Below are 25,669 nucleotides of genomic sequence, written 5' to 3' on the forward strand. Positions count from 1 at the left end.
TGCCGCAATCTGACGTCCTGCTCCTCCTCGAAGCCCGGAAGCCTCTAAAAAACGAATCATTTCCTCCACTTATGCAGAGATAGGAGCTCTTAGATCAAGATTAGTATGTTGAAAACCTGATTGAGAGCCGCCTGATTAGGCGAGGGTGGGTGGAAAAGCGGCGTGCACCCCGGCGCCCCTCCCCACTTCCCCCAAACAGCTCTGGCGCGCCGGGCTCTCCAGATGACCCGCTCAGACTGTTCTTGCTAACAGGCAAAGGCAACTTCAGATTCACGTTGCAAACCTTAGCACAAAGGGCTGTAAGTAAATCTCCAAGCTAGATTCTAGTTTTAATTCCTCTTCCAGGGGTTCGGTCCTATGCACGGCCTGCTGGAGCCAGCATTCTCACCAGTCTCTGTTTCCATTCGGGAAGTCACCTCCAAGCAGTATCTTATGGAAAATACATTATGTGAATTCTCTCACCCAGTCCTGATTTTTGCTTTTGACAAACAAACACAGTTTAGCTTTTCGGGCAGTCAGTCGAAATCCAAATTTTTCGGTGTTCCACCAGAATATAAGTTACTCTAAATCTTAGGTCTCTCTTATTCCACGCTAAATTTAATGGACCTGCTGGAGGGTACCTAGCGGCAGAAAAGGAAAGCGGAGACGGTGTGTGTTCAAAAGTCCCCTGTGTCTAAGGAGTTAAAAAGGGGGGAAAGGAAAGGAAAGAAGGAAACCCAAGGTCGCAGCCCTACTCGGGCACCAGGCTCATTTCATCCACCCCTCCACTGTCCATCCCTCCGCTATCCGCTGATAGCAGGTCTGGGCAGTCTCTCAGCTTCATCTTCAGCACAGATAAGACAAGGGATTAAGATTTCATGTCCGTGTGTTTTACTGCACATATTTCTGTCTAATTGAAGTAACAAAACATGGTTCTTTTACAAGGCTTGATTAAATAAAGACTCCAAGATGTCTCTATATTACGTCATTTCCAAATGCTTCGCTTTTGTTTATCTAAAAGGGCAAATAGAAAACAAAAGTCATTTAAAAATAACTTCTTACAAATTTATCTTCTATAAACGAAGTGAGACCTTATTAAAAAATAAAAAAAAGAAAACAACCAAGCAAGCTAACAAAAGGCTCCTACACTTTCCAATGCGGGTCAAAATCACTCCTACCCCCTACTTACACGCACAGGCACACACTCTAGCCCGGGAATGCGCAGCTGTACTGAACGCCTCCATCTATGGCAGAAACTTTTGTCTAGAATTAAATAAAAACAACATTCGTGAGTAACATACTTTCGTCTTTCTTGTATCCTTGATTCCGAATTTAGTCGCAAATCAAATCTAGTCGCTCAGATGCCCCTTCTTTATCTTAACGGGAAAACTTTTCGCAAATGGAGATAGAACCACCACCGACGCGCACTTCGGGAGGGCTAACGCTTGGGAACCCAGGAGACCTCTCCTTTCCCTCCCGCACGCGCCTAAAGAATTGTAACCCGAATCTTTGTTTAGGTTTTGGAAGGGGAGAGAGAATTTAAAACAAGTCAGACGCAGAAAGCAGATTCCAAAAAAGGGAAAAAAAAGAAAAGAAAGAAAAAAGAAAGAGAAAAGAAATCACGTTAATGGGCCATCCTCATTTCCCCCACCTTTAACACTGAACTTGGAGTAAGTTGTCTGATGCAGATAAAGATCTTAACATGTAGAGAAGGCGGGTTTTTCCGCAGGGAGGTGAGGCTGTCCCTCCAGGAAAAGACTTTCCCCCACACCCCCTCCTCCCCGTGAGGTTCCACCCTCTGGAAAACACAACTTCTTTCCCTCTTTTCCTGGAGGGACAGACCTCAGAGTAGCTGAGAGAGAAATCTTAAGAACCGTGGGTCCGAGAGGGGTCACGGTCACTGCGGCGGCCTCTTTGGACCGAGGCGCACTTATAACATCGCAGTCCTGTGTGTTAGCTTTCCTTGGCGCTTTTGGCGCGCGGGAGGGGGGCACTGCTGACACCCACAGCCTCTGACCCTCTGGAGCTGGTATGTGATAAGCAACGCCTGCGGGGCCATGTATTGGAAGAGCGATCAGATGTTTGTGTGTAAACTGGAGGGAAAGGACGTGCCGGAGCTGGCGGTTCCCCGCGAGAAGGTGAGCGAGCCAGACGCCTGGCAGGATGCGTTGAACAGCGGTTTCCTTGAGAAAAGAGAGTTGTCAGGCTCCTAGCAGAGGTTCGGAAAACCACCTGTCACTGTCTCATCTCCAGACCTGACAATTTTTTTTATTACGTAGGAGCGTTAGGTAGTAATCACCTTGTCCCCACCCCGTGGGCTCACTTAACCTGAGGCATGGACACTCTAATTTGGGAGACGAAGCCTGGAGCCTAAGGTGGTCTCAGGGCCATGTGAGTTCTGTTTTTATTCTATTTAACTTGCTGTTTGAGGCTGCCTGGGACAGCGGTGGGATGGGGGTCCAGGCTGCAGTCGGGTGCTCTTGCCTCGGATCAGGCGCCTATGGGGTCTCGGGACCCTAGGCGACCGACTTGAGGACTTGGGTTATCCAGAGTCCGTCTGCTTCTAGGAAGGGTCATAAAACGATTTCATTGGAAACACCCAAGGGGCAAACCTCGCAGCAGGAGGCGAGTCTAACGCGGGAATACTGAAGGCAAGACCCTGGGTGGCTCGCATTTTCCGGCTCCCAGACTGGGGACCTCGGCAGGACGCGGGTGGGGCACTGCTGGCTTCGTGTTTGCGTGGAAGGTGATAGGTAGAGTTTCTGACTGGACGCTTTGTGTCCGCGGCGAGGACGCGGCCCGGGAGCAGTTGCCCTCGGGAGACCCCACGTGCGGCCGCTGGCTCACCTGGGGCTGTCAGAGGACAGAGAAGGAGACAAAGAGGCGGGAACGCGGTGGGCGTGAGCCTCTGGAATCCGCGGACCCACCAGCCCGCAGCTAGACTTCTCAGAGAGATTGCGTTCGTTTGTAGAACAAAACTGAAAGTGCAGCCAGTGCTTGGGGACACTTGAGCGACGCGCCTGTGTGCTCTCAAATATACTGACCCGTGTTGGGTGAGGGATTTTTTTTTTAATTTAATGGGACAAATTAAATTCAGCTGAATATTTCCATTATTCGACCCGCTTTTTGCACTGGTTAAGGATAATCCTTTAGTAGCTAAAATGTTGACTTACTGGGCGCTAAGTGGCAATTCACACCTTAAAGAAACCAGTGTAAATCGCTTACCGTTCTAATTGCTTTAAGTTTACCAAAGAGCTGCTGGCTCCGTTTAATCTGAAGCATTTTCATTCAAATTGTCGGAACAAACACCAGGCTTCTTAAATCCCACTGTAATTAGCTTTCAAGTATCCGATTAAACCTCTTCACCTTTCGGGCTATCCTATTCAAAAAGCCCCCCTTTAAAAAAATATATGTGTGTCTTGCTCTTTTAATTGAGGTTATTAAAGAAATCAAGTTTTTCTCCCCACCCCCTCCTCAGTCATCTTTTCTTCTCTCTCACTCCACCTCCCCCCGCCCCGCGCCCCCTTTAGCCGGGTGTTTCCCCCACTCCCGGGTGATTGACGTCTAGAAAGCAATCGCTTTGTGCGCGGAGGCCGGTTATTAGCTGGGTACCCCCGGCGGGGGGCGGGGAGCCGGCGTGCCGGGGTGAGCGCGGGGCCCGAGCCCGGAGCCGAGGCCCCGCAGTCCTCGAGTCGCCCGCTGGCGGCGGCGGCCCAGGGAGGCTGCGCGCTGGCCCGCCAGCTGCGCCCTGGCTCAGGTGCCCGCGGCTGCACGCGCCGCCCTCGTGCGGGGCCTTCAAGAGCTCGGCGGCGCCGAGGCTGCGGGGCGCCGCGTGCACGCCGCCGGCTCCTGATCCGTGTCTCCCCGCCTTCCCCGCTCTCGCGGCGCAGTGCCCGGGGCTCATGTCGGAGGAGTGCGGGAGGCCTGCAGCCCTGGCGGCCGGGAGGACACGCAAAGGCGCCGGGGAAGAAGGACTGGTGAGTGGGGCGGCGGCCTGCGGGGGATCTCCCAGCTCCTTGGGCAGGGCAGGGCAGAGCGCGTGGCTGCGGGACTCCAGAGGTTTGCAGGTCTGGGTACCCCAGGGAGCAGATGGGGAGAGACGACAGCCCGTGGGGTGCCCCCGTGGGTAGGTGGGACGTGGAAGGGAGGAGGAGTCTGCGGCCAGTGCTCTGCTGTTCCTGCAGGTGAACCCCGAGGGAGCCGGGGACGAGGACTCCTGCTCCTCCTCGGCCCCGCTTTCCCCGTCGTCCTCGCCCCAGTCCATGGCCTCGGGCTCCGTCTGCCCTCCAGGCAAGTGTGTGTGCAGCAGCTGCGGCCTGGAGATTGTGGACAAATACCTCCTCAAGGTAGGACTGGGGGCCAGGCGAGCCCCAGACGGGCCCTGGGAAAAGGGCCCTACCCCGTGTCAGCCGAGGCTTCATAGACCCTCTGAGCAAAGTAGTCCTCTCTAGGGCCTACAGCGAGGAGAGGAAAGTGCGATAAGGGACCGTAGGGTTTACTTGTGAAACTGTATCAAAGAGGGTTCCCCAGGTGTGTGCGGAGAGCTCGGGGAAGTGCCACCCAGGCTGAAACAGCTGCCAGTTGTCAGGGCTTTTGTTTGTTTACCAAACCTAGACCTTCACTTATTTGAAAACCCTGTACTCTCCAAACTGGTCCCTCCTCTCCAATATGTCCACGTTGCTGTCTTCCTAGAATAGCACAGCCCAGGTCGTCGGTATGTCAAACAACTCAGCTCGACTCTTTCTATAACTACAAACACTGTAAATTGACTAAAAGACCTTCTGTTTGGACTGTTATTATCACTGCGGTCTCGCGTTTATTTACAGGAACCTGGAACCTTCCCAAAGCAAAAGTTCGTATAAGGCTTTAGAAGCCATTCTGGAACCTCCCAGATCTTGCTAAGCACAATGGTCCTGCCAGTGCTGGGGGTGTTTGTGGGGGTGCAAAACCAAACAGATGTAAAGTTGGGCGCACACAGTAGGAGCATCGGTTCAAGTGCTTCACAAGGTGGTTTCAGAGTTGACTGTCTTACTTAATTCAGTTTAACTTTTAAAATTTTGTGCGCGGGGCGGGGGTGGAAAGGTTTTGGAGTTGGTATTCTCTCAGGTTGCCATTGCAGGCAGGGTCTTGGTTCTAAGTGTCTTCATCTGAACGCCTTGGGTTTCAATCGCTTTTTAAAAATCCACTATGTAAAATAATGTTTTCTTCTATACCAAATTAGTTGCAAACCAGTTCATTTTCCGTCCTCCTCCCCAAACTTCAGCTTTCAGAGGATTAATTATGGAGAGTAAAAGTTCAAAAAGTGAATTAGTGGGTTTAAGTTAACGACAACATTCAAAAGTTGAATTCTGGGTGGACTCTGACTATTACTCTGGAGCCCAGAGCATGCACCGAAAGAGGCTTGGATGAGAAAGCATTCTTAAATGTTGCGAGCTGATTCTTGAAGCTGACAGACTAACCTGGCTTTCTCTTTAAATCTGCATTTTTAAAAACCCCATTTCCAGTTTGCTACCTGGAAAACTGAATATCACAAAACCATCCACTGAGACAAAATTTGCTTCTTGTTTTGAACAAAGTTCTCAGTAGCAGAGTCTTGAGTGTTTCTGAAATGGACTTGAGAAAACTTTAACACTTCCTGGCAGAGAAGATGTAGAAAGAGTTACACGGTAAATTCTGAAATCCTGCAGACTCTAGCATTCATCTTGTATAATTTTATATTTGCTTGTGTTTGTCTCCATATTATATAAAAATTATATCTAAATGGGCTATGCAAAGTTTTTTTGTAGTTGGACAGGAGTCCAACTAGGAAGGTTTTCTACATACAACCATAGTCTATTAGGCTTTATAAATTAATTGCATTTTGATACCACAGCATCATTTAGAAGTTCTAAAGTCTCAGCATCCTCACCCCCAGTGGAAGCGCTAACTCCTTACTCCAACTTTGAATCTAAACTTCTCACTGGTAAAAAGTATTTGACCCAGGGCAGATGGATCCTTTGAGGCTATGGAAAAGCACCATCCTTGTGGGACAGGCTCCTGGAGTCAGACGGAGGGGTCAGCAGGAGTTACCTGCAGCTGTGGCCCCCTGCCAGCCCCTCCTGTCACCCTGGAGTGGTCCTAGCCTGGTGATGAGCCCTGTTGGATGCATGTTAGTTCAGGGATAGTTTCCAGAAGGCTTTCCAGAATCCTTCCCACCCTCCTTTACTCCCTGGCAAAGATAGAGAATGTTAAGGAGCTTTCTTTTGTTTTTCAAAAGAAACCCTGAGGAAAGGTGTCAAGCCAGGCAAGACGTCTGGCTTTTGTAGAGAGTTAGAGACCAGGGCTCTGTTTTAAAGCCTTGCCTTAGAGAACAAAACAAAAGTATGGGTGTGACTGCAGTGACTGGGAACAACTTGAGGGAAACCCTGAGGAAAATGCATTTCCACTTCCAGGACATCTCCATTTTAATCCAATTAACTAAGCTTTTTTAATATAGTAAATATTACATAGTTCTTCTGAAGAAAGACCCAGACCCAAACTTTAATTTCCATCAGAAATAAAACGCTGCTTTGGGAAGAGGCTCATAACTCAATAGAAAGCCTATTGTTTCCTTCAAAGTGTCTTTTGTATCTCCGTCCTATCAGAGCTAAACACTCTGACCATGAATTACAAAGCATCAACCCAGTTAGTCCCAATGTCTGCAGGCCAGCACAGCCCAGTTCACACCTCCATTTGGTGGCTAAACTTTAGTGCTTAGGGGGGCAGTGACAGCTTCAGGTAGCTGCAATGAAGGTTTGTTGGTTTGTTTCCTGAATTGATGATAGTCCCTGTTCCTCTGTCAGTCTAGAGTGCCTGCTCTATTAAATGCAGTCCTGCCTCACTCAGTATAAATGAACACTGGGCACATATATGGAGTGTATATTGAAGTACGAATGAGCATATTTCCTGGGTGCTTATGATCTAGATCCCTTTCTTTCTCCAGAAGATAGATCCTTCCATAGGTTCCCAACACCTCCGCCTGGGCACTTTGTTCTCTGTAGCTGTCTGTGTTAGAAGCAAGCACAGCGGCATCGAGCTCCTTCCTTAGCGATTCTGGTGTGTAAGGCAGGAAGTGGACAGCTTGCTCTCTCTACTAGGGTATTTTACCAGGCATTTTCTGCCTTTGTCATTCCTATCGATGGTACACAGTTGACAACTGTTTGGCCAAAAAGTACATCGAAAGGTTTGTATCCTGACTCCCATAACTGCCAGGTTTCATTGTAGAAAGGGTTAGAGCAAAGGTGAACACTGAGCCTGCACATATGACTTCAGAATAAATGTTTTCTCTGTGTTCATCGAGGTCTGGTCAAGGAGGGAGGGAAGGAGAAAATGAATATTAAAGAAGACATGAAGGCTTCAAAGGAATAAAACAAATTTGAAATGTGCCCCATAGGAGTCTGGTTTCTTGTTGGAGTCTAGAAAACGATATAGTCAGATGCCCGTGTGTCGGTGGTGCTGGTTGGGTGCAGGAAACCTGAGCCTGTGTTCCAAGGCTAGCCTTTCTCTTCCTGCCCACATGTCAGTGACTGGGGCCCTGAAGGTGGTGTGGACTGCCTGCTCACCCTCATTTCCCCTTGCAGGTAAATGACCTGTGTTGGCATGTCCGCTGTCTCTCCTGCAGCGTCTGCAGAACCTCCCTGGGAAGGCACACGAGCTGTTATATTAAAGACAAAGACATTTTCTGTAAACTCGATTACTTCAGGTATATCACTATTTTCATTTTAATAAATGCCTCAAGGAGTTATTTTAAAAGACCTCTGTAACAGAACTTTTTGCATACAGTTTGATTACTCAAAGCCAATTACGATGATATATTTCAAAATATTTTTTTTGAGATCGGAGCTTGTTATGTAGCCTAGGCTGGCCTTGAACTCACAATCTTTCTGTATTGCCTCTCAAGTGCCAAGATTAGAGGCTTTAAGCACCATGCTCAACCTCTCAAAATTTGGGGGAGGGGTAATAATTTGTATTTAAACTAAATTAATGTTTGGCTTTTTTAGGAATGGGCTACATAAAACTTCATTTTGGGTCATATTCCCATCCTAAGGATGAAAGGTTGGGGTATTCAAAACAGGGAATTTTGGGATCTGCAGTTAGGGATGAAATAAATACATGATGGTAGCAGGATTCCTTGTTTGAAGTCAGTGGTGAAGTAAAATAGAAACATTATGGGGAATTGCTCCCCGGTAATAAACCTCCAAGATACTAGGCGTTTAGATAACAAACTATCCCATTGTCATAAATACAACAAATTGAATTGTTCTGCCCAGAAGTCTTGCTTTTATTTTTATTTATGGCCTTGTTCTTTGACTTTGGCTTGTGAGACTGTATTTGTGCAAGATATTAAGTGTGGCCTTTCTCTTTCTGATGTCTCCATGGCTGTGTAACTGTGAGGTGTCTTCCAGGATGCACGTTTTTGTGGAGAGTTGTCTAAAACTTACAAGCCTTACTTTAAGTGTGGTCATATCTCTTCATTTGTGTTCCTAAATAGGACGATCATTGCAAACTTCTGCACAGCGAAGTTGGTAACAGTACAATGCCAACACCATTTCAAAAGTTATTACAGCGACTTTATTGATGGAGTTGGATATAATACAGAGGTTATAGGACATGGTCATATCGGAGTCTTATTTTGTACAATAAAGTGATTTCATAATTCCAAAAAAAAAGTATGCTTCTCCCCAGAATTATGCCATTTCTTTTTCCTATTCTTTCTTTGATTTTCCTTCAGTTTTTCAACACAGGGTTTCTCTGTCTAGTCCTGGAACTCATTCTGTATAACAGGCTGTTTTCAGACTCGCAAAGATCCACCTGCCTCTGACTCCCAAGTGCTGGGATTAAAGGTGTATACCACCACTGCTTTGCCAGAATTGTGCCAATTAATTCATCGGCATTTCAAATTACCATATGTTAATCACCCTTTGAAATTGTTGATTTTTTTAAAAAAGGATTTATTAAAATCTATCTCTTTAGGATTTTTTGTGTGTGTATGTTCTGAAGTTCATTTTTAGAATTCAATGCTCCCATTAAATTGGCAATACTTTTAAAGATGGGTCCCTGGGTAGACAAAGGCAGATGTGCTAACCTTGTCTACCAGGGACTGATGGGAGACAGAGGAGGGCATCTAATCACTATGACAGGGAGGGGGGAAATTCCCTTTGCCTCTGATATCTTTCTGAGAATGCCTACAGATCATTCTGGAAGTTTTAGACACTACTTCCACTCTCTGTGACTGACAGTGCGGCCATTTGTCATGGCTGGAATGCTGCAAAACCCCCCTCCCTGCCCTTCAGGGTGTAGAATCTAGATTATGTGCATTCTCTGATAACTTCTAATTTAAATTTGTTTGCATTCACTGGCCCCCTATTCATCTCAACTGGGGTGTGAGCTTGTTTCTGGAGCTGGAGACTGAACCCAGTGTTGTGTGGGCTCTGTACATATTCCATCGTGAGCTCCACCTGTCCCCTCAGCTAGATTCCTAGTTGATCCGTGTTTCGATGTTGAGTTAGTGTGGGTTTGCCCTTTGAGGTTCTCAACCCTGAGTGTATATGTGTGACTGAGCATGAGTATCTGGAATCTCCAGGTAACATATAAATGCCTTAACACATGACACAATAAAAGGGCTATTCAAAGTCCTCCTCTCAATTATTTTAATAGAAAACTCGCCTTCCTCACCATTCCTGATTGAGGCAGTTTTGTTTTCAAAACACATTTGGATTGTGACCCTGTCTCAACTGCTTCCTACATTGAGAAAGAGAAATTAATGCCTGTTTCACTTTCCCCATACTCAAATACTTACACCCCTCCAACGAGCGTGATGATGGATCAGTGTACGGTTGCCGGATGCCCACCTCACCATGCCTCCTCCCTGTGTGCTGCAGACGCTATGGGACGCGCTGCTCCCGCTGTGGGAGGCACATCCACTCTACTGACTGGGTCCGCAGGGCCAAGGGCAACGTGTATCACTTGGCCTGCTTTGCCTGCTTTTCCTGCAAGAGGCAACTGTCCACTGGAGAGGAGTTCGCCTTGGTGGAAGAGAAAGTTCTCTGCAGGATGCATTTCGACTGCATGCTGGATAATTTAAAAAGAGAAGTGGAGAACGGTAGGTGGGGCTTCCAAACACCTTTGAGTCTGTAGGACGGTGGGCGAAGAGATGAAAATGGGTTCTGGGGTGTTTTTTATAAAGGAGGTAATGGTCATAAAGTCCACAGTGGTGCCAGAAAGAGCTCCATCTGTTGCTTTGCGGGCAAGGGGTGGCCTCTGTGAGTCCCTCACTGTACTGTACGCTGTGGCAGCAGCCTGAGTTTGGGTTTAGCTTTATTTCTCTGTATTTGCCTTCCTAATGTGCACCTGTGATATATACTTTCACTACATTTTAGGTAGACCATCTCTTCCAGTCTATTTGCAACACGGTTTTAAAACTTTACAAATTCAAAAGATGCACATGGCCCCGCAAAAAGCCACAGCGTGTCAGGGAACTGTCGCTGTGCAGACGTGTGGACCCGTCTGAGTTACCAACGGGGTGGTTTGTTTCTTAAACCGCAGGTAACGGGATTAGTGTGGAAGGAGCCCTGCTCACAGAACAAGATGTCAATCATCCAAAGCCAGCCAAAAGAGCCCGGACCAGCTTCACAGCCGATCAACTCCAGGTAGACATGACAATACAGTTGTGGTTTCTCAAACTCTTTCCCCACAACAGAGAGCAGGCTTCAATGCAAAATCAAAAGCGATCTCCATGCTGCCCAAGAATATTGTTTGCTGAAAGGTTGTCTTATACTCCCTAAAAGACCCAGCTTAATGAGACTAGAAATACACTTACTGCCCTAAAAGGTTACGTGCTACAGAGTCCAATGGTGGTAGCTTTGTGACCTTAGGGTTTCTTTGGTACTGATGTTAGGACATAGTGTTGTTCCTGGGAGCATCTATTTAAGGCAGACGTTTTATTATCTGTAATGACAACAGAAGACTCAGCTGAAAGAGATGGCACCCAAGGCTGTGGGGCTCCAATGTGCTGTCATTTCAGTAAATCATGTGAGTTGTTTAATCTACAAAATTGTAGGAAGGAACCGAACCCGCCCAACAGAGACAAGACTGGATGGTTGATCCAGTTGTGAGGGGTGGAGGCAGTGACTCCACTGTCCCTGCTGAGGCTGACTCTGCCCCTTGAAAATAGATGGAATCGTTATCACAGTTGTATTGAATGTATTGTCTCATTTGTGCAGACTCTCAAGAAAATATTCCCTGCTTTATATTTAAGTCTACATATGATTCTTTCTGGAATTTTTCCGGATAGTTGTATTTTCTAAGAGATCAGTGTGGCCGAGGTATTTGTTTTAAGATAAACGGCATTTCCTGCACCTCTTCCGCAGGTTACTGGGTGTGTTGTATATGACATCATCTTCAGGTCAGGACTGCGGCAATTGACTTGTAGTAGTCAGAGGCTGGCCAGCAGTGCAGACTTCTACACTAGAAGGACTTCAAGAGTGGTGTCTTAAAGAATGACTAGAGGGGGAACCTGGACATGGCCAGCATTCTGAAAGGATTTGGCAAATGGACCAAATGCTGCGTATTAAAATCTAGCTCCATTAGAACCACACCCTGCACGTAGACAATTGCTTGCTACTTAGGAGACATGAAGTCCATGACCTGTAATTAATATGTGAAAAACATTACGTTTGAGAGACTTGCCGTCGTTTGAGTCTCGTTGCTTGGATGCTCCTCGGGGTGTTGGAGAGAGTCACGCACATGCAGTTGCTGATGTGAACTCTTGTCCAGGCTTTGCAAAGCACCCAGTCTGCAGAAGCGGGCCGGGTTAGACGGCATCTCAGTAGACGCCTATCGGATCTGAAAGTGGTCGCTCCGTGATGGGGTGGCTGGGACTTTGACAGTTACAGGCTTCAAAACTTGGATGTGAAAATTCCTTACTAAAATTGTAACTGTAGAGCTTCAAAGCCATGGCAGGTAGCTGTGCAATCTCTGGTGAGAAGATAATTACAGGGAAAAAAAATAAGGTGGGATATTTGTGGGTGTTTTTGCAGGCCAAGTCCTATGGCAAGCATCGTGCTTATATCGTCAACTCCTCAGCCAATCCCACAGGTTCTCAGTGTAGTCGGCCTCCTCGAGGGGCGCAGGAACCACCCGCAAAGGTAGCCTATTGTTCAGGGGATGGCAGAGGAGAGAGAGGTTCAGACAGACTCGTCCAGCCTCTGTGCTTTTCATGTGGTTTTGCCTCCCAGGAGACCATGTTCTCCACCAGAACCCAGCAATACAGAGAGGAAAAATCCTGAAGCTTGCAGACAGGCTTATAATTACAACTTACAATGTTCACAAAATACTTAAACCATGCATTGCTACATAAGAACGTGACCTGAATCATTAGCAATCAGAGTCGGGTTCTGCCGAGCATGGTCTCATGGATTCAGCATTCCATAGTATTGATCCTGTACCCGAGGTGGTCAGAATAAATGAGGCGCAGTCCTCAGTTGCTCTAAAGAACAAGAAAGCTGGGGCAGCCACAAGTTTAAAAGAAAAACAAACAACACCCCCCCCCCCAGTCATTTACTTTTCCCAGATTGTCTGATAAACCAGGTACTGTATTCACCTCATCAAACTCCCACATTTTGGGAAAACTGAATGTATTCAAATATTGACTTCAACAAAATAATAATAATAAAATCACCCATGACCACTGAGTGGATCCTGCCCATGTGGTGCTTGCTTTGGAGAGGAGCGTTAGCACAGGGCAACTAAATCCTGAAATTCCATCTCGGAACCTCACAGAAAGAAGCTTCCCATTCAGAGGGTGTGTCTACAGATGTGTCTCAATGTGGCCCCATTGATAAGAAGGGCACTCAAATTCCTGCTTGTGCCATGGTTAGCTCACAATAGCCAGCAATGTTGACATTGAACACCCAAGGTTGGCTCCTACACGGATCTGTTTTCAGATCACATTGATCAGATGAGAGTACACACACTCTGGACTTCTGGTAGACCTCTTGGTGTTAAAGTGCTGCCTCGGCAGAGCTTCCCCATGATCATCCCAGAAGGACTTGGGAGGTGTGGTATTCAGGAGCTTTGACATCTGCAGAATAGGGAAACCAAGTAGAAACCCAAAGGGCCTTTTCTTTTCTCCTTTTTTTCCCCGTTTTTCTTTTTATGTGAGACTGAACAATAGTACTAACTAAAGGAAGAACAGTGAGTACAACATTTTCTTTAGAATATTCTAGTTCTAATTGGCCAGGGTAGACTTAAATTCCATTTTTTGATGAACTGTCTTTGCTAAATATACATTGGTTCTATTATTTATTCCTAGAAGGATTTTGCTCCTATTTAAACCAGATTATCAATAATGAATTTAGAAGCAAATTCCCAAATACCAGTTAAGCTTTGTCTTTGTGAAAATTTAAAGATGTATTTATTTTTTTAGAGATTTATTTATTTATTATATATACAACATTCCTTCCATGTGTGCTTGCATGCCAGAAGAGGGCACCAGATCTCATTATAGACGGCTGTGAGCCACCATGTGGTTGCTGGGAATTGAACTCAGGACCTCTGCAAGAGCAGTCAGTGCTCTTAACCTCTGAGCCACCTCTCCAGCCCCAAGATGTATTTAATTTGTTTGCCATTTTGCCTTTGGGTTGTCATGCTTAAATCACGCCAACACACACACAGCTACAGAAAAGCAGTCCCTCGGGTACGGAAGGGAAGAGTGAAGGGATGGAGATTGCAGAGGCTAGTCCATTTTGCCATTTTTTTCAATAAGAAAAAGGCTAAGCTCCCTTACTAATGAGTATAATAATGCAATATTGGGATGGGACACGAGGAGTCTAGCGCTTGACCCTAGAAGAGTTGGTAGCCAGGGGCATCTTTGCAGCCTCGGGATATTTCTAACCTACACTGGGCTTTTATCCATCTCTCCATTCCCTCATATTGTTAAGGGTCCTTTAGTCACCAACTCTGAAGTGCATACCTCTGTGGCAGGCAGAGAGTGTAGCACCCCCTGGGGGGAACATTCTTTCCCCTGGTCCCCTGGGCTCCCACTGTTTTGAAGCAATCTGTTGGGCTACCTTTCAACATTTGAAGATGCAGAGAGAGAGAGGGGAGGGGGAGGGGAAAAGGGAAGAGAGATGGGGGCAGAGAAGTCAGGAACAGGCAGAGACTGCAGTTCACCTGCCTCGGGAAGGGCTAGTAGGTGGGACAGAGGGTGTTTACCTGTTCACTTCCCAGGTCCACAGATAAGCACAGCCTATTAAATGCCCCTATTCTTTATTATCTTTATCTCACACTCCCCTCAGCTGATTGACTTTGGGTAATAAAATTCCAATGTGTTACTTGATTCTCACAGTCCCCTTCCAAGAATTCAAAGGCCCTGACTTCGGCTTTCATGTCCTTCTCCCTTACTTTTGATTACAGGCGATTATCGGCATTTCTGTATTTTTTTCTTCTAGGAACTTTAAATCACCCTCCCCAAACACTGCCTTACGTGAATGTATACATGTCATAGCTCTTTCATAGTGAGATCAGCAGAAAGTCACAGCTAAATCTCTGGGCTCTGCTAAGGTTTCTCGTGTGGACTAATGGATGTGTCTCCTCTTAAGATCTCAGAGGTGGCTTCATGCGGAGCAAATGCCCCTCCACACAACAATGGCATGACCGCAGTGCCGTAACATCCATGTCCACAGCATGTCCACAGCAGGGCATCAACCAAAGCTGTTAGAGGCCCTGAGGCTGTTCAGACCCACAGAGGCCAGAGATAAATGCAGCGTGGTTTGTGTTTTGAGCTTCCAGTGCAGGGCTACTTATCAGAATGAGAAGCCCAGTGCAGGAGACTTGTATTCTGTATATTTTATCTGTGAGTTCTGAGACTGGGTGGGGAAAGGTTACATCTCTAATGGCATAGTTGAGAGGCGGCTTTCCATCCTGCAGTGGTTTTATTTTTAAAGATCTCAGAGTTTATGTGGATTTATAAAGTAAGCCGCTCTTTCATTTGCTCTCCGCTGTGCTGACCCTCAGGAATTAAATACACATCACATTGTCATTGTGTGTCTTATCTGTTTCATCATAAACACCAAAGATCAGGCTGATAACAACGTTTGTTTTTAAAAACAACCACAGGTTATGCAAGCACAGTTTGCTCAGGACAACAACCCAGATGCACAGACCCTCCAGAAGCTGGCAGAAAGGACAGGCTTAAGCAGGCGTGTCATACAGGTGAGATCATACACGTACATCAAGAGAGACAAGAAATTCTGCATCTGACTCTGGGTGTGGATGCTGCTCTTTTGTGTAAAACCTCAGAATGCCAGATCCTTCTTCAGGTCTTCCCCACTGAGCCTATTTTGTAAAAGCGTGTATGACAAAGGCTTTCCTGGGAAGACACAGTGTGAAAACACCCACGTCCAGCATGGTGAACCGGTGAGCTTTATTGGGTTTCCTTACCGGGGCAGAAATGACTTATAGACAGCTGCATCACCAAGGCCCACCCCAGCAGGGTGACAGCTCAGAGAACTGGGAACCTGGAGCACACTGCACAGCCCAAGGCTGGCTCAGCTGGTTAAAGAGCATCCTTTCCTGGTGCCTGGGGTTGGTCTAAACCTCTTCAAGCAGCTCAGCAGGATGCTTCTGCTTTTTCCAGGCAACATCTGGTCTCTCTGTTATGCTCAGCTTTTATTGTCTATTCTGGCAGGGAGGGGCCTAGTGAATCTGGTCAAATTCAGGGACTTCCTGAAGCTATTTGGAGTTGTTTACCTTCCTGCTCCAGGAGCCTCCTGAGGGATGGAATGTTTCAATTGCAGAGGAAATTGTTAAAGGACAGCCTGACTTTGGCTTTCCTGGACAGAGAGCGCTGCTGAGATCCTTGGGCTGAGCAATGCTGCTGCTCCAAGCCAAACCTGGTTCTGAGCCCTCCCTTCCTGGCTCCCTCCCCTCCCCATCTCCTCCCACCCCCTCTTTCTGCCCAACCCTCCACAGGATGATACTAGCCTTTACTAAAGATTCAGGAAGAAGGGGTGACATGAGTGAGGCTAGGGAAGAGTGAGCTGTAGCCAGACATGCTATACCATAGAATTCATGTGTGGAAAGTCTGGGAAATTGTTGGAGTTGCCCCCTTTGTGAAAGGAAGCCATGATAGATGATTTAGAAAAAGGAGAAACTGATAAAACACGGGGAGAAGTGGAGCCCGGGATTTCGGGTCCGGTGACCAGGAAACTAGAGGGAGGATTTTGTTTTTGTTTATTTGCTCTTGTTTTGAAGAGAGTTGACTGCAGTGTGGGCCTATAACTAAATTCCAGAAACATTTTTACTAATTGCATAATGATGGCAGCTACTGACTGCTAGCAAGTCAAGAAAGCAGCCCAGAGAGACTGCACCAGAGAAGCGGAAGGGAGATCATTGCTCAATTAGAAGTTCAGGTTCTCCTGGGAAGGGTACCTGAGAACGGGGGAGTCAGAAGAAAGCTCCTTGGCTGTTGGGAGGGGAGTGCAGTCACCTTTACCTGTGCTAGCTATGCAGCATTGGTGGTGGCCCGCTGTGTGAACAGGTCCCTTGAAATTGGGTTGATCCTTTACAATCTCTGAGCGAGTATAAGGAACAGAGGAGGTTCCTGAGGGGGAGGACAGGGTGGAAGAGGTTGTCTGGATGGAGGGAGCCTGGCAGCACCCTGATTGGAGAAGCAGCAGAGGGTCTGAAGAAGTTACCTCATCAAAGAGGTGACTGACTGAGCAGAGGTGTGGTGTAGAGAGGCTAGGGACATGGAACATCATTTAAAGGAATTGTTGAGTTGGGGTTTTTTTTTTTTAAATGAATGGCACTAATCATAACCTGCAGAAAATACATTTGACCTGGGGTCACGGTTTCCTTTTCGGTACACATGTGCTGTTGCATGGAGTTGATCCTTAGGTGCTTATTCTCTGGGAAGCAGGAAGTGTTTGCGATAAACAAGTAAACCCTGCGTTTGGGACACCCTAGGAAGAGGCAGCTTCTCTCTGAAGACAGAGCTTCCAGCAGCTCCTGGTGACTGTGGTGTGTGATGTGTTGAGCTCCCTACGGAGTCAGGTCACATATCTTCTGCACTGGTCACATGCTCAGAATACTAACTTTATTTTTTTTACAAAAGCACTAACAAGAGGTCAGTTCAAAAGGAGTGCTTAAAAGATCTAGAAGCCTTATAGTGTTAAAGGCAATGAGTATGAGGCAGACGTGACAAGGGGAAGGGGCTTCTTCAGATATCTGCGCATAGCCATCCTGGGAAGGGTGCATGGAAAGGAGTGGTTGACATCATCACGAACTTTCTTCGTGACAGGCTGTGTGTATGGTGTGGATGCTACTGAAGGCAGTGACGTTTCCTTGTGGCTAGTTTGGACTCCATGGCATGGAGGGTGCCTCCTAATTTCAGACTTCATTGTGCAGTGGAGACAAGAAGTTCAGATTTGTAACCGCTATGAATCTAGGAAAGGAGACAGCATGGTCTTTCCAGTGTGGTTCTTATTATTGAAGGATAGCGACCCAAGAGAGGTGTCGGCCAGGCTGTTTCCAGGCTTTATTTAGGTCACCATGTGCAAGTCAGATTGCCCTCCAGCATTAGCTCAGAAATCTCATATTGTCAAATTGGAACTTTTAGTATGTGTGGCTTGAACATTGGATGTTCTTGATGTGATGGCAGGTGATGCCTGGTGTCACAGGTGTGACTCCTGGTGTCACAGGTGGCATACGGCCCCCTCAGCAGTGGGGAATGTAGTGTCCTCTCCTTGGAGTGGCGGCATATGCCGTTACAGAGCCTGTGGATGGACCTGGCACTGGAGACTTTGGGTGTGGTCTCCAGAGAACAGAGAGAACAAGAGAGGACGCTGTGACCTCGCCCTGTTTTTCCTTGGTGTATGGCCAAGTCTCCACCGAGGAACCTTCCCTGTGCTTTCTCCAGTCACCTGCTCAGGCCCTACATCTATGAGTGATAAGTTTGGCTCCCTTGGTTTGAGTTGATGGCTGCACAGCCCTGGGGGTTTGAGCCCTAAGGGGCAGGGTATGTCTTTGGAACCTGACCAGCTTTTATCCCTTTATAAGATCTTTGCACCTTCTCTCTCTTCTCTCATGCCATGAAGCTCCACTTGGTGGCCCGGACATAGATAATATTGCTGACCCTTCCCTGGCCTGGACACTGCTAGATGCCAAAATGCTTATTCTAACCTCCTTGAATTATTTTTTTTTTTAGCATATTCTTTTCTCATTTTTTCCAGTGACACAATTTGTTTGGAATGTGGTGAGCAAATGTGTATGTGTGTGTGTGCGCCGCGCATGCATGTTAGGCAGAGGCATTCCACAGTTGAGCTATACCTCAGCCTGTGACACTGTATGTTGAAGCTGCCTTTCATGGCAGAGTCCACACACACAGATTAGCTTCCGGGTGTGTTCTGGCACTCAGGCCTTGGGTCCCCAGATCTGGATTCAAGCCTCATTCGTCTGGAACACTTCACCTCTGCTACAGGACAGACAGCAGAATGGCCGGCACTTTGCTTTTTGTGCGGTCTGACAAGATGGATGTGTTTGTAGCTCATTCTGCTTTAAATACGACTAGTTTGTTCTTATTATAGACTTGACCTTAGCATGCTTCTCAGGGAACAGTCTAGGTATTCACTGAAAGAGTGGACGCAGCAGGTTTAATGTGACTAGGATGGCTCAATCAAGAATCTTGGAGAAAGCTGTGAGCTCCCAGTAGGGATTTTCTTAATGTGAACAAGCTTTGAAATGCGTCCAGCAGGTGTCTAAGAATATAACCGTACTTTCTTTTTAAGTTCTGATTGAAAGAACTTTACTGTTTTCTGTTTTTTTCCAAACATGAATAGCAAAACTGGAGATACTTTCCCAGAATTCTCAAGGCTTCACCTGTTTTTAAAAGGTGCTTAAAAAAAAAAACAACCCATAGACTAGACAGTTAAGTAAATCACCAGAGCTTAGGAAAAAAAAGACTATTGTTATAATACTTGAACTAAAATGTTTCTTCAGCCAGTGGACATTTTAAATTTTTTTAAACTTTTTTTAACTTACTCATTTTATATGCATTGGTGTTTTCACCTTCATATATGTCTCTGTGAGGATGACGGACCCTGTGGAACTGGAGTCACAGACAGTTGTGAGCTGCCATGTGGGTGCTGAAATCAAACCCTGGTCCTCTGGAAGAGCAGCCAGTGCTCTTAACTGCTGAGCCATCTCTCCAGCCCCTGACATTTTAAAATTTTTTGAGGCAGGATCTTGTATAGCCCAGACTTGCCTGTAGCTTGTATCCAAAAATGACCTTGAATTTAGGATCTATCTGCCATCTCCTCCCAAGTACTGGGATTACAGGCATGCATCACTGCACTGGGTTTCTGTGGTGTGTGGGTAGAAACCAGAGCCTCAGAGGAGCCTCCCAGCTCCTTCTGCAGACTTTGGGAAGGTTTGTTTCTGGGGTGTGTGGTGATGACTTGGCCCACGGATCAGAAGCCAGTGCATGACCTCACGGCCTCCTCCTTCTCCCCGTCAGGTATGGTTCCAGAACTGCAGAGCCCGCCACAAGAAACACGTCAGTCCAAATCACTCCTCCTCCGCCCCAGTCACAGCAGTGCCCCCATCCAGGCTGTCTCCACCCATGCTGGAAGAAATGGCTTATTCTGCCTACGTGCCCCAGGATGGGACGATGCTGACCGCGCTGCATACTTACATGGATGGTAGGTAGCGCAGCGCCTTGCAGCTGGTAATGTCTAGGATGGGATCGCTGATCTTGGTCATGGCTTTGAGAGATTACCTCAGCAATGGCTGAGAAACATTATAGGGTACAGCAGACAGCAAAGCCATCCGCCTGTTAGCGTGGTGCTCTGTGGTTGAGCAGCAGAGATCAATGAGGACTTGGTACTTGTTACTTGGTTTTTACTGGCAGCAGTTTTTGTTTCTTTTCTTCTTTTTCTCTAAATTTCCTTTGTTTTTATTTTATATGTATGGGTGTTGTCTGCGTGTATGTCTGTGTACCCCATGTGTAAAATAACCTCAGAGGGGTTGTGAACTCCCACGTGGGTGCTGGGAATTGAACTTCTGTCCTCTGGAAGAGCAGCCAGTGCTTTTAGCTGTGGATCCGTCTCTCCAGCCCCCTTTGTTTTGTTTTGGACACCTATTTAAATACTTTAATTTTCTATGGTCAGAGAAGGATATTGACTCATATCTCTGCACTCGAGTTTTTTTTTCTTCTACTTTTTTATTGAAGTAAGTCATACATGTAGAAAGCGCACTTACGTGCTGGGCTTGGCTCGCCTCTGAGCGTCCTCTGTAAATGGCACCCGATGGAGGTGAAGCAGAGGTTTGTTTGCTTCTGCAGAGTTGATCGTGAGCTCAGAAGTCGTATCTTAATTTTCCTTTTTAAAACTTCTTTACATATGTATATATAATATATTATATACATATGTGTGTTGTGTGTGTGTATGTATGTATGTATGTGTGTATATGGTGCACGTGTGCTGCCATGGCATACATGTAGAGGTCAGAGGGCAACTATCAGGAGTCAGTTACACCCTTTTATCCCCGAGGGTCCTAGGGATTGAACTCAGGTTGTCTTGTGTCTTCATGGGAACTGAACCAGGCAGTGCAATCTTGAATCTCTCTCTTCTGTGGAGTGTGAGAGTCACCCGTGTTGCTGACTTACTATACAAAATTCCACTCACCTCTGTTTTATGGCCGATAGCCTTTCGTGTTGCAGTCTGGGTATTTTAGGAACAGGCTGCTGTGGGTTCAGACTTCTAGCTGATATATCCGTGGGTTGTGTGTGACGCTCTGCAATCAGACCGGTCGGCTTGCAGCTCGTGAGCTTCTGTGGCCGCCAGCACAAAGCCCGCTGCCCCCGCTTCATCCTGGCCAGTCTGGTGACAGTGTAGTCCCATCTCATTATGTTTATCAGCATCTTCTCAGGGCTGACAAGATGCCCGCCCCCTTGGACATCTGTTTACCCCGCGAAGACCCTGGCTACTGGCCTGATGGTGTCTCTTCAAATCTGATCTTTCTGATTGATTATAATCCACACATAAAGCCTGATGGTGTCTCTTCAAATCTGATCTTTCTGATTATAATCTACACATAAAGCCTTCAATAAGTGCAAGTGTCGAAAGTATCTTCTGCTTAGAGGCTTTACTAAGTGGACCTCTCGGTGTCCTTTAAAAATTTAGTTGATTATGGTGGCAAAGATCTTAATCCCACCTTTAAGGAATAGGTAGAGGCAGGTGACTCTCTTGTGTCTGAGGTGAGCCTGGTCTACATAGTGTTCTGGGCCAGCCAGAGTTACATAGTGAGACCCTGTCACAAAATTTATTTTGAGCCAGTGATGATTTCTTACATTGTAACTTTCTGGCCTTCCCATTTTTAGTGCATTTCCTTCCAAGTCATCTTTTAGGTCGCAGATTCTCTGCATATATAAACGCATAAACCCCACCCATTGGCTTCCCACTCGGTTGCTGACACTCAGTGGAGGACCCTCATCTCTGTTGCTCTCTGCCTGCTTGGCACTTCTTTCCTGACCTGAGCAGTTGCATTGCCCATGCTCACACTAACGCTCATGTTTGATGGCTCCAGCATCTGCGCCCTTTCTGCATCTTCTTTGATGTTTCCCCTCTCTCTTTAGCTGAGCCAGCTCATACTATCTGCCAGCACCTCCCCCCTCTGAAAACCCCCAAAACAAAAAGGCCAAAAACAAAAAACAAAACCCTAAACCCACTTCATTTCAGATTTTGGGTAAGAAATAAATAATTTGGGGTTCTGGATGATACCTTTTCATCAGAGACAACTGTGGTTTCCTGTGGTACGAATCTGGGCGACAGGAAATCACCTCAAGTCCCGTTAGTTCTTCGGAGGTTAGTCCAGTTCCGTCTTTGGAATCCCAAGAGAGGGCCTGTGTTTGTTTCCCCACTGCCCTGCCAAAGTCTAACTTCTAAACAAGCTGCTCAGCATCTCAGCCCGGCAGTATCTTTGCTACCAAGAAGCCCATTTTCTTTCTTTCCTCTCTGGGTCTGGACTTCAAAACTTCCTACTACGTGGGTGTCTTTTAAATGTCCTCCTAGCACGTGATCCAGTCACTGTCCGGCTCTCCCAGTGCTCTCAGAGGGGGGTTGGTTGAAGTCTTTGCTGAAAGCAGAATTTTAAGTTTTGGTAAAAAAAAAAAAAAGCCCGTAATACCACTGTGCCATTTAGTTACGCTGCTGTTGGAACCGTGTGTGTTCTGTGAGAGGCTGCAGTACTTGCTGAGACAAACATGTTTAGATGCTAGCTGAACATGGGGGTTCTTACATGTAACCCTAGTACCCAGAGACTAAGGCCAAGGAAGGAAAACCTTGAGTTACAGTTCAGGGAGAATGCAACTGACTGCTCCTAAGGAGAGCCTGGGTATGCCCCTCCCCGAACACCTGCACACAAAGACAGGCAACATCTGCACCGGGAGCTCTCTCTCTGTAGGAGCTGCACACCATAGCTTTCTCAGTGCAGGGTGAGGTACCGTAAATGGGAGAGAGTTAGAGCACGCCTCCATGCCCAAAGCTTGGTCTCCTTGCTAAAGACAAGCCAATGGACTGCTGCTTATATCTGATGCCAGATACCACATAGAACTAATGCCCACATCTGAGATAGTGATGAAGACACCGTGCCTTTGTTGAAATCACGATTGGTCACCCTAAAGAACTGATGCCCACGTCTCTTTTCTATTTTGTAGCTCACCAGCAACTCCTGGACTCCAGCCCTTGTTACCCCATACAATGACCCAGCTGCCAATAAGTCATACCTAATTCCTTTTTTCAGGGATAGAAATGATTGAGGATATAAACTTGTCATTTATTATGTATAAAATACCATTGAAAAGATATTAATGTTAATTTTTTTATTTAACATTCAAAACATTTCAAACATCCTTTCGCTGCCCAGGTATGTATCTGTAGTTGGCCTGCAAGACACTTTTATTAATTCTTCATTTTGTTTTTTTTGTAAAACTTATGTTTACAAGAAGAAAACAAGTCAAAACATTTTTTTGTGTGTTGTCTGGAAATAGTTGGCTCTAGCGTGTATCTGTTAATTTATTATCAAAAGAGCACTTTGCCTAAAAGACTGGACTGACAATGTGCAAAATGTTTACAGCCCTTTGTGGAACTGTAGTTTCTCATGAGTTTGTATCTGTAAGTTATTGTCATAAATATTATCTGTATTTTTTGTTATATACAACTTTATACCTTGAAGCTTGTATCTGTGAATTTGCAACTGAAGTTTATTTTGCCAGTGTTTTCGGGATGAGCTGAAGGCGCGTCGGTCGTAGCATGCCTCGCACACCCACGGCGGTGTCTGCTCTTGGGGAGCCCTAGCTGTAAATAACACTCTAGTTTACGAAGCCACCATCCTAAGTTCATTAAACACTTTCCACCCTTGTGAAGGCTGCGGCCAGCTTGTCTTCTGTGTGTGCTGTCACCAGGACATTGCTATTAATCTGTTTTTTACAAAGCTGTTTTGTTTCGAGCAGGGTCATGAGTTTGTTTTATTGGGAAAGCCATCTGTAGATGACTGTACTTAACAACAACAGACAACCCGTATGTGAAAACATCTCACTTGGCCTTTAATGGCCTTTAATTGCTTTTAAACTAGCTAGTCAAATTCATGTGGCCTTAAAGGCAGAATGCTTTTCAGACTGACCGTTGGGGTGTCTTACTCTAGACATGAAATCTAGCCATAACATATATTTCTTCAGAGTTTTATTTAAAGAAACCGGGAGTATTGAGTAAAATTTCTAGAACCAGGGCTCTGGGTTGTTTTTGTTTTGTTTTGTTTTGTTTGTTTTCCAGGTGTCTGCATTGTAGGGGTTCTTAGTTCTAACCCCCAGGACTTTATCCTAAGCCTAGGTAATAGATGCTTCTCTCTCAATTACAAAGGTGAACAGCGCCAGCTCCCCACACTCTCTTCAGGTCTTTCATGGACCTCGTAGGGACAGAAAGGTAATGAGACTCTCAGCTTAAGTGCTTGCTTAGTGGAGTGGACGGCCGCACATCTGGCTGGGGACTGGAAGTAATAGTGAGGTATTTGTGATTCCATCTTAGCCATCGTAAATGCAACCAGAATGCATCACGTGGGCACAGGGAGCTAGATGATCTGCCTTGTGCAAGAAGCTGCGAGCCTGAGAAGAGGAACAATTTTCCTTTTCAACCTGCTTCTCTAGTTGGAATCCCTTTGACCAAAGTCCAAATAACGCAGCCAGAAGTCTCTCTATCTGATGATGGGAGATTGATGCGGGTCTCCTTGGGTCTCACTGCCTGACGCGGGCAAGGAACAGTGATGTCAGCTTTACCTTTCCCAGATGTCCCAGCAAGCTCCTGTGGATCTGCCAGGCTCAGCACTGGGCAGGTTGAGAGCCTTCCCCAGCTGCGTGTGATTGACATTCTCAGCCATTAGCCTGGGAGGGGCCCAAAGGCAAGGCTTTTCTCTCCACTGCCCTTTCCCTCTGAATCTGTGAGAGTTTGTAAAACTCCCAAAGATGGATCTTAGAGTTGGAGCCACAGTTCTTCAGCAGACATTCAAAGCCCTGTGAACGGATGAGGTTTGTATTCCCTGCACCGGGGATTATTTACGACAAGAGATGGGTTCGGATTTCCAGGAGGAGGAGACGGGAGCCTGTGTCTGCCTCTGCACGTTCCTGGGAAGATAATCAGAAGTGCTCAGGCTGCCTCACCTAGTGCGAGCTGTGAGCTGTGAGCACAGGACTCGCTGGGTTAGAGCTGGAGGTAGAGAAGTAGCTTTGGTGGGGGAGGAAGGGAGGGGCAAGATGACAGCTTTCTCAGGCATGAAGAGACCAGAGAAGAGGTGAGATATTCATTTTACCAGTAGGTAGAGCGAACAAGGGTTCTAGAAAGATCTCAGACCCTGCTGGTAGAGACATACAACACAGAGGCAGTTAATGCATTTTAATGCCCTTAAAACCATGAAACTGGGAGGGTAGAACTTTTGCCATGCAAATCAAGCTTCCTACTCAGACAGGGAAACCGACTCAGCACTCCTGAAGCCATGCTTGTTAGTAGGACAAGGTGCCATTAACAATAGTAATCTTACATTTCACAAATGCCATTCTTAAATCCCATATGATTATAAATTATAAGCACACATAGCTGAGTATCCCATAATAAACACTGTAAGAGGTAGAATCATGGTTCATACTTTCAAAAACTGTTACAGGCATTTGAAAGCCGATAGCGGCAGCCTTTCCTGGCACACGGTATATATAATTACTGAGGTAGAATTATGAGATTAGGTGGGATCTCAAGACATTTGTTATGGCATGGAGGGTCTGAGCGGTTGGGAAAGAAACACTTTTGTGTTGTTGAAGTCTTTTAGGCTGGCATGCAATACTGAATGTTAGCGTAGAGAAAGTTCGCAGTGTGCTCCCTGTGGGAGCTGAAGAAACTGAAATTAAACAACTAAAGTTATCTGTGTCTAAAGGAAGTGTAGGCCCAGGGTGGTTCAGTTGGTAGAACATTTCCCACTCTGCTTGAAGTCCTGGATTCGGTGTTCAACCTTCAAAAATCAGGTGTCACTCCAGAGGCTGGGAAAGCAGAATTTCAAAGTCACCTGTGGCTAAGTAGCTATTCCAGAACCCAAAAGAAAAATAAGAGGCTTTAGAAATGGTGGTTCTGTGGGT

General features: G+C 46.4%; 1 protein-coding gene across 3 annotated transcripts; it reads left to right on the forward strand.

The window, feature by feature from the left end:
• The first annotated feature begins 1,797 nt into the window (after nucleotides 1-1,797).
• Nucleotides 1,798-23,417, forward strand: Lhx8 (LIM homeobox 8). Of its 3 annotated transcripts, none has more exons than XM_075978957.1 (9): nucleotides 1,798-2,117; nucleotides 3,870-3,956; nucleotides 4,164-4,325; nucleotides 7,578-7,699; nucleotides 9,879-10,099; nucleotides 10,543-10,646; nucleotides 15,115-15,210; nucleotides 19,514-19,697; nucleotides 22,712-23,417. In XM_075978957.1, exons 1-9 carry the CDS (start codon nucleotides 2,037-2,039, stop codon nucleotides 22,756-22,758), a joined length of 1,104 nt encoding a protein of 367 aa, XP_075835072.1. In that variant the 5' UTR covers nucleotides 1,798-2,036; the 3' UTR covers nucleotides 22,759-23,417. The 3 variants fall into 3 exon arrangements, with proteins under 3 accessions (XP_075835072.1, XP_075835073.1, XP_075835074.1); XM_075978958.1 differs by having other exon boundaries at nucleotides 2,056-2,370; XM_075978959.1 differs by lacking the exon at nucleotides 1,798-2,117 and having other exon boundaries at nucleotides 3,770-3,956; nucleotides 19,514-19,701; nucleotides 22,712-22,909.
• The last annotated feature ends 2,252 nt before the right edge of the window (nucleotides 23,418-25,669 follow it).

Source organism: Microtus pennsylvanicus, chromosome 7 (assembly GCF_037038515.1).
Source record: "Microtus pennsylvanicus isolate mMicPen1 chromosome 7, mMicPen1.hap1, whole genome shotgun sequence".
Taxonomy (NCBI): domain Eukaryota; kingdom Metazoa; phylum Chordata; class Mammalia; order Rodentia; family Cricetidae; genus Microtus; species Microtus pennsylvanicus.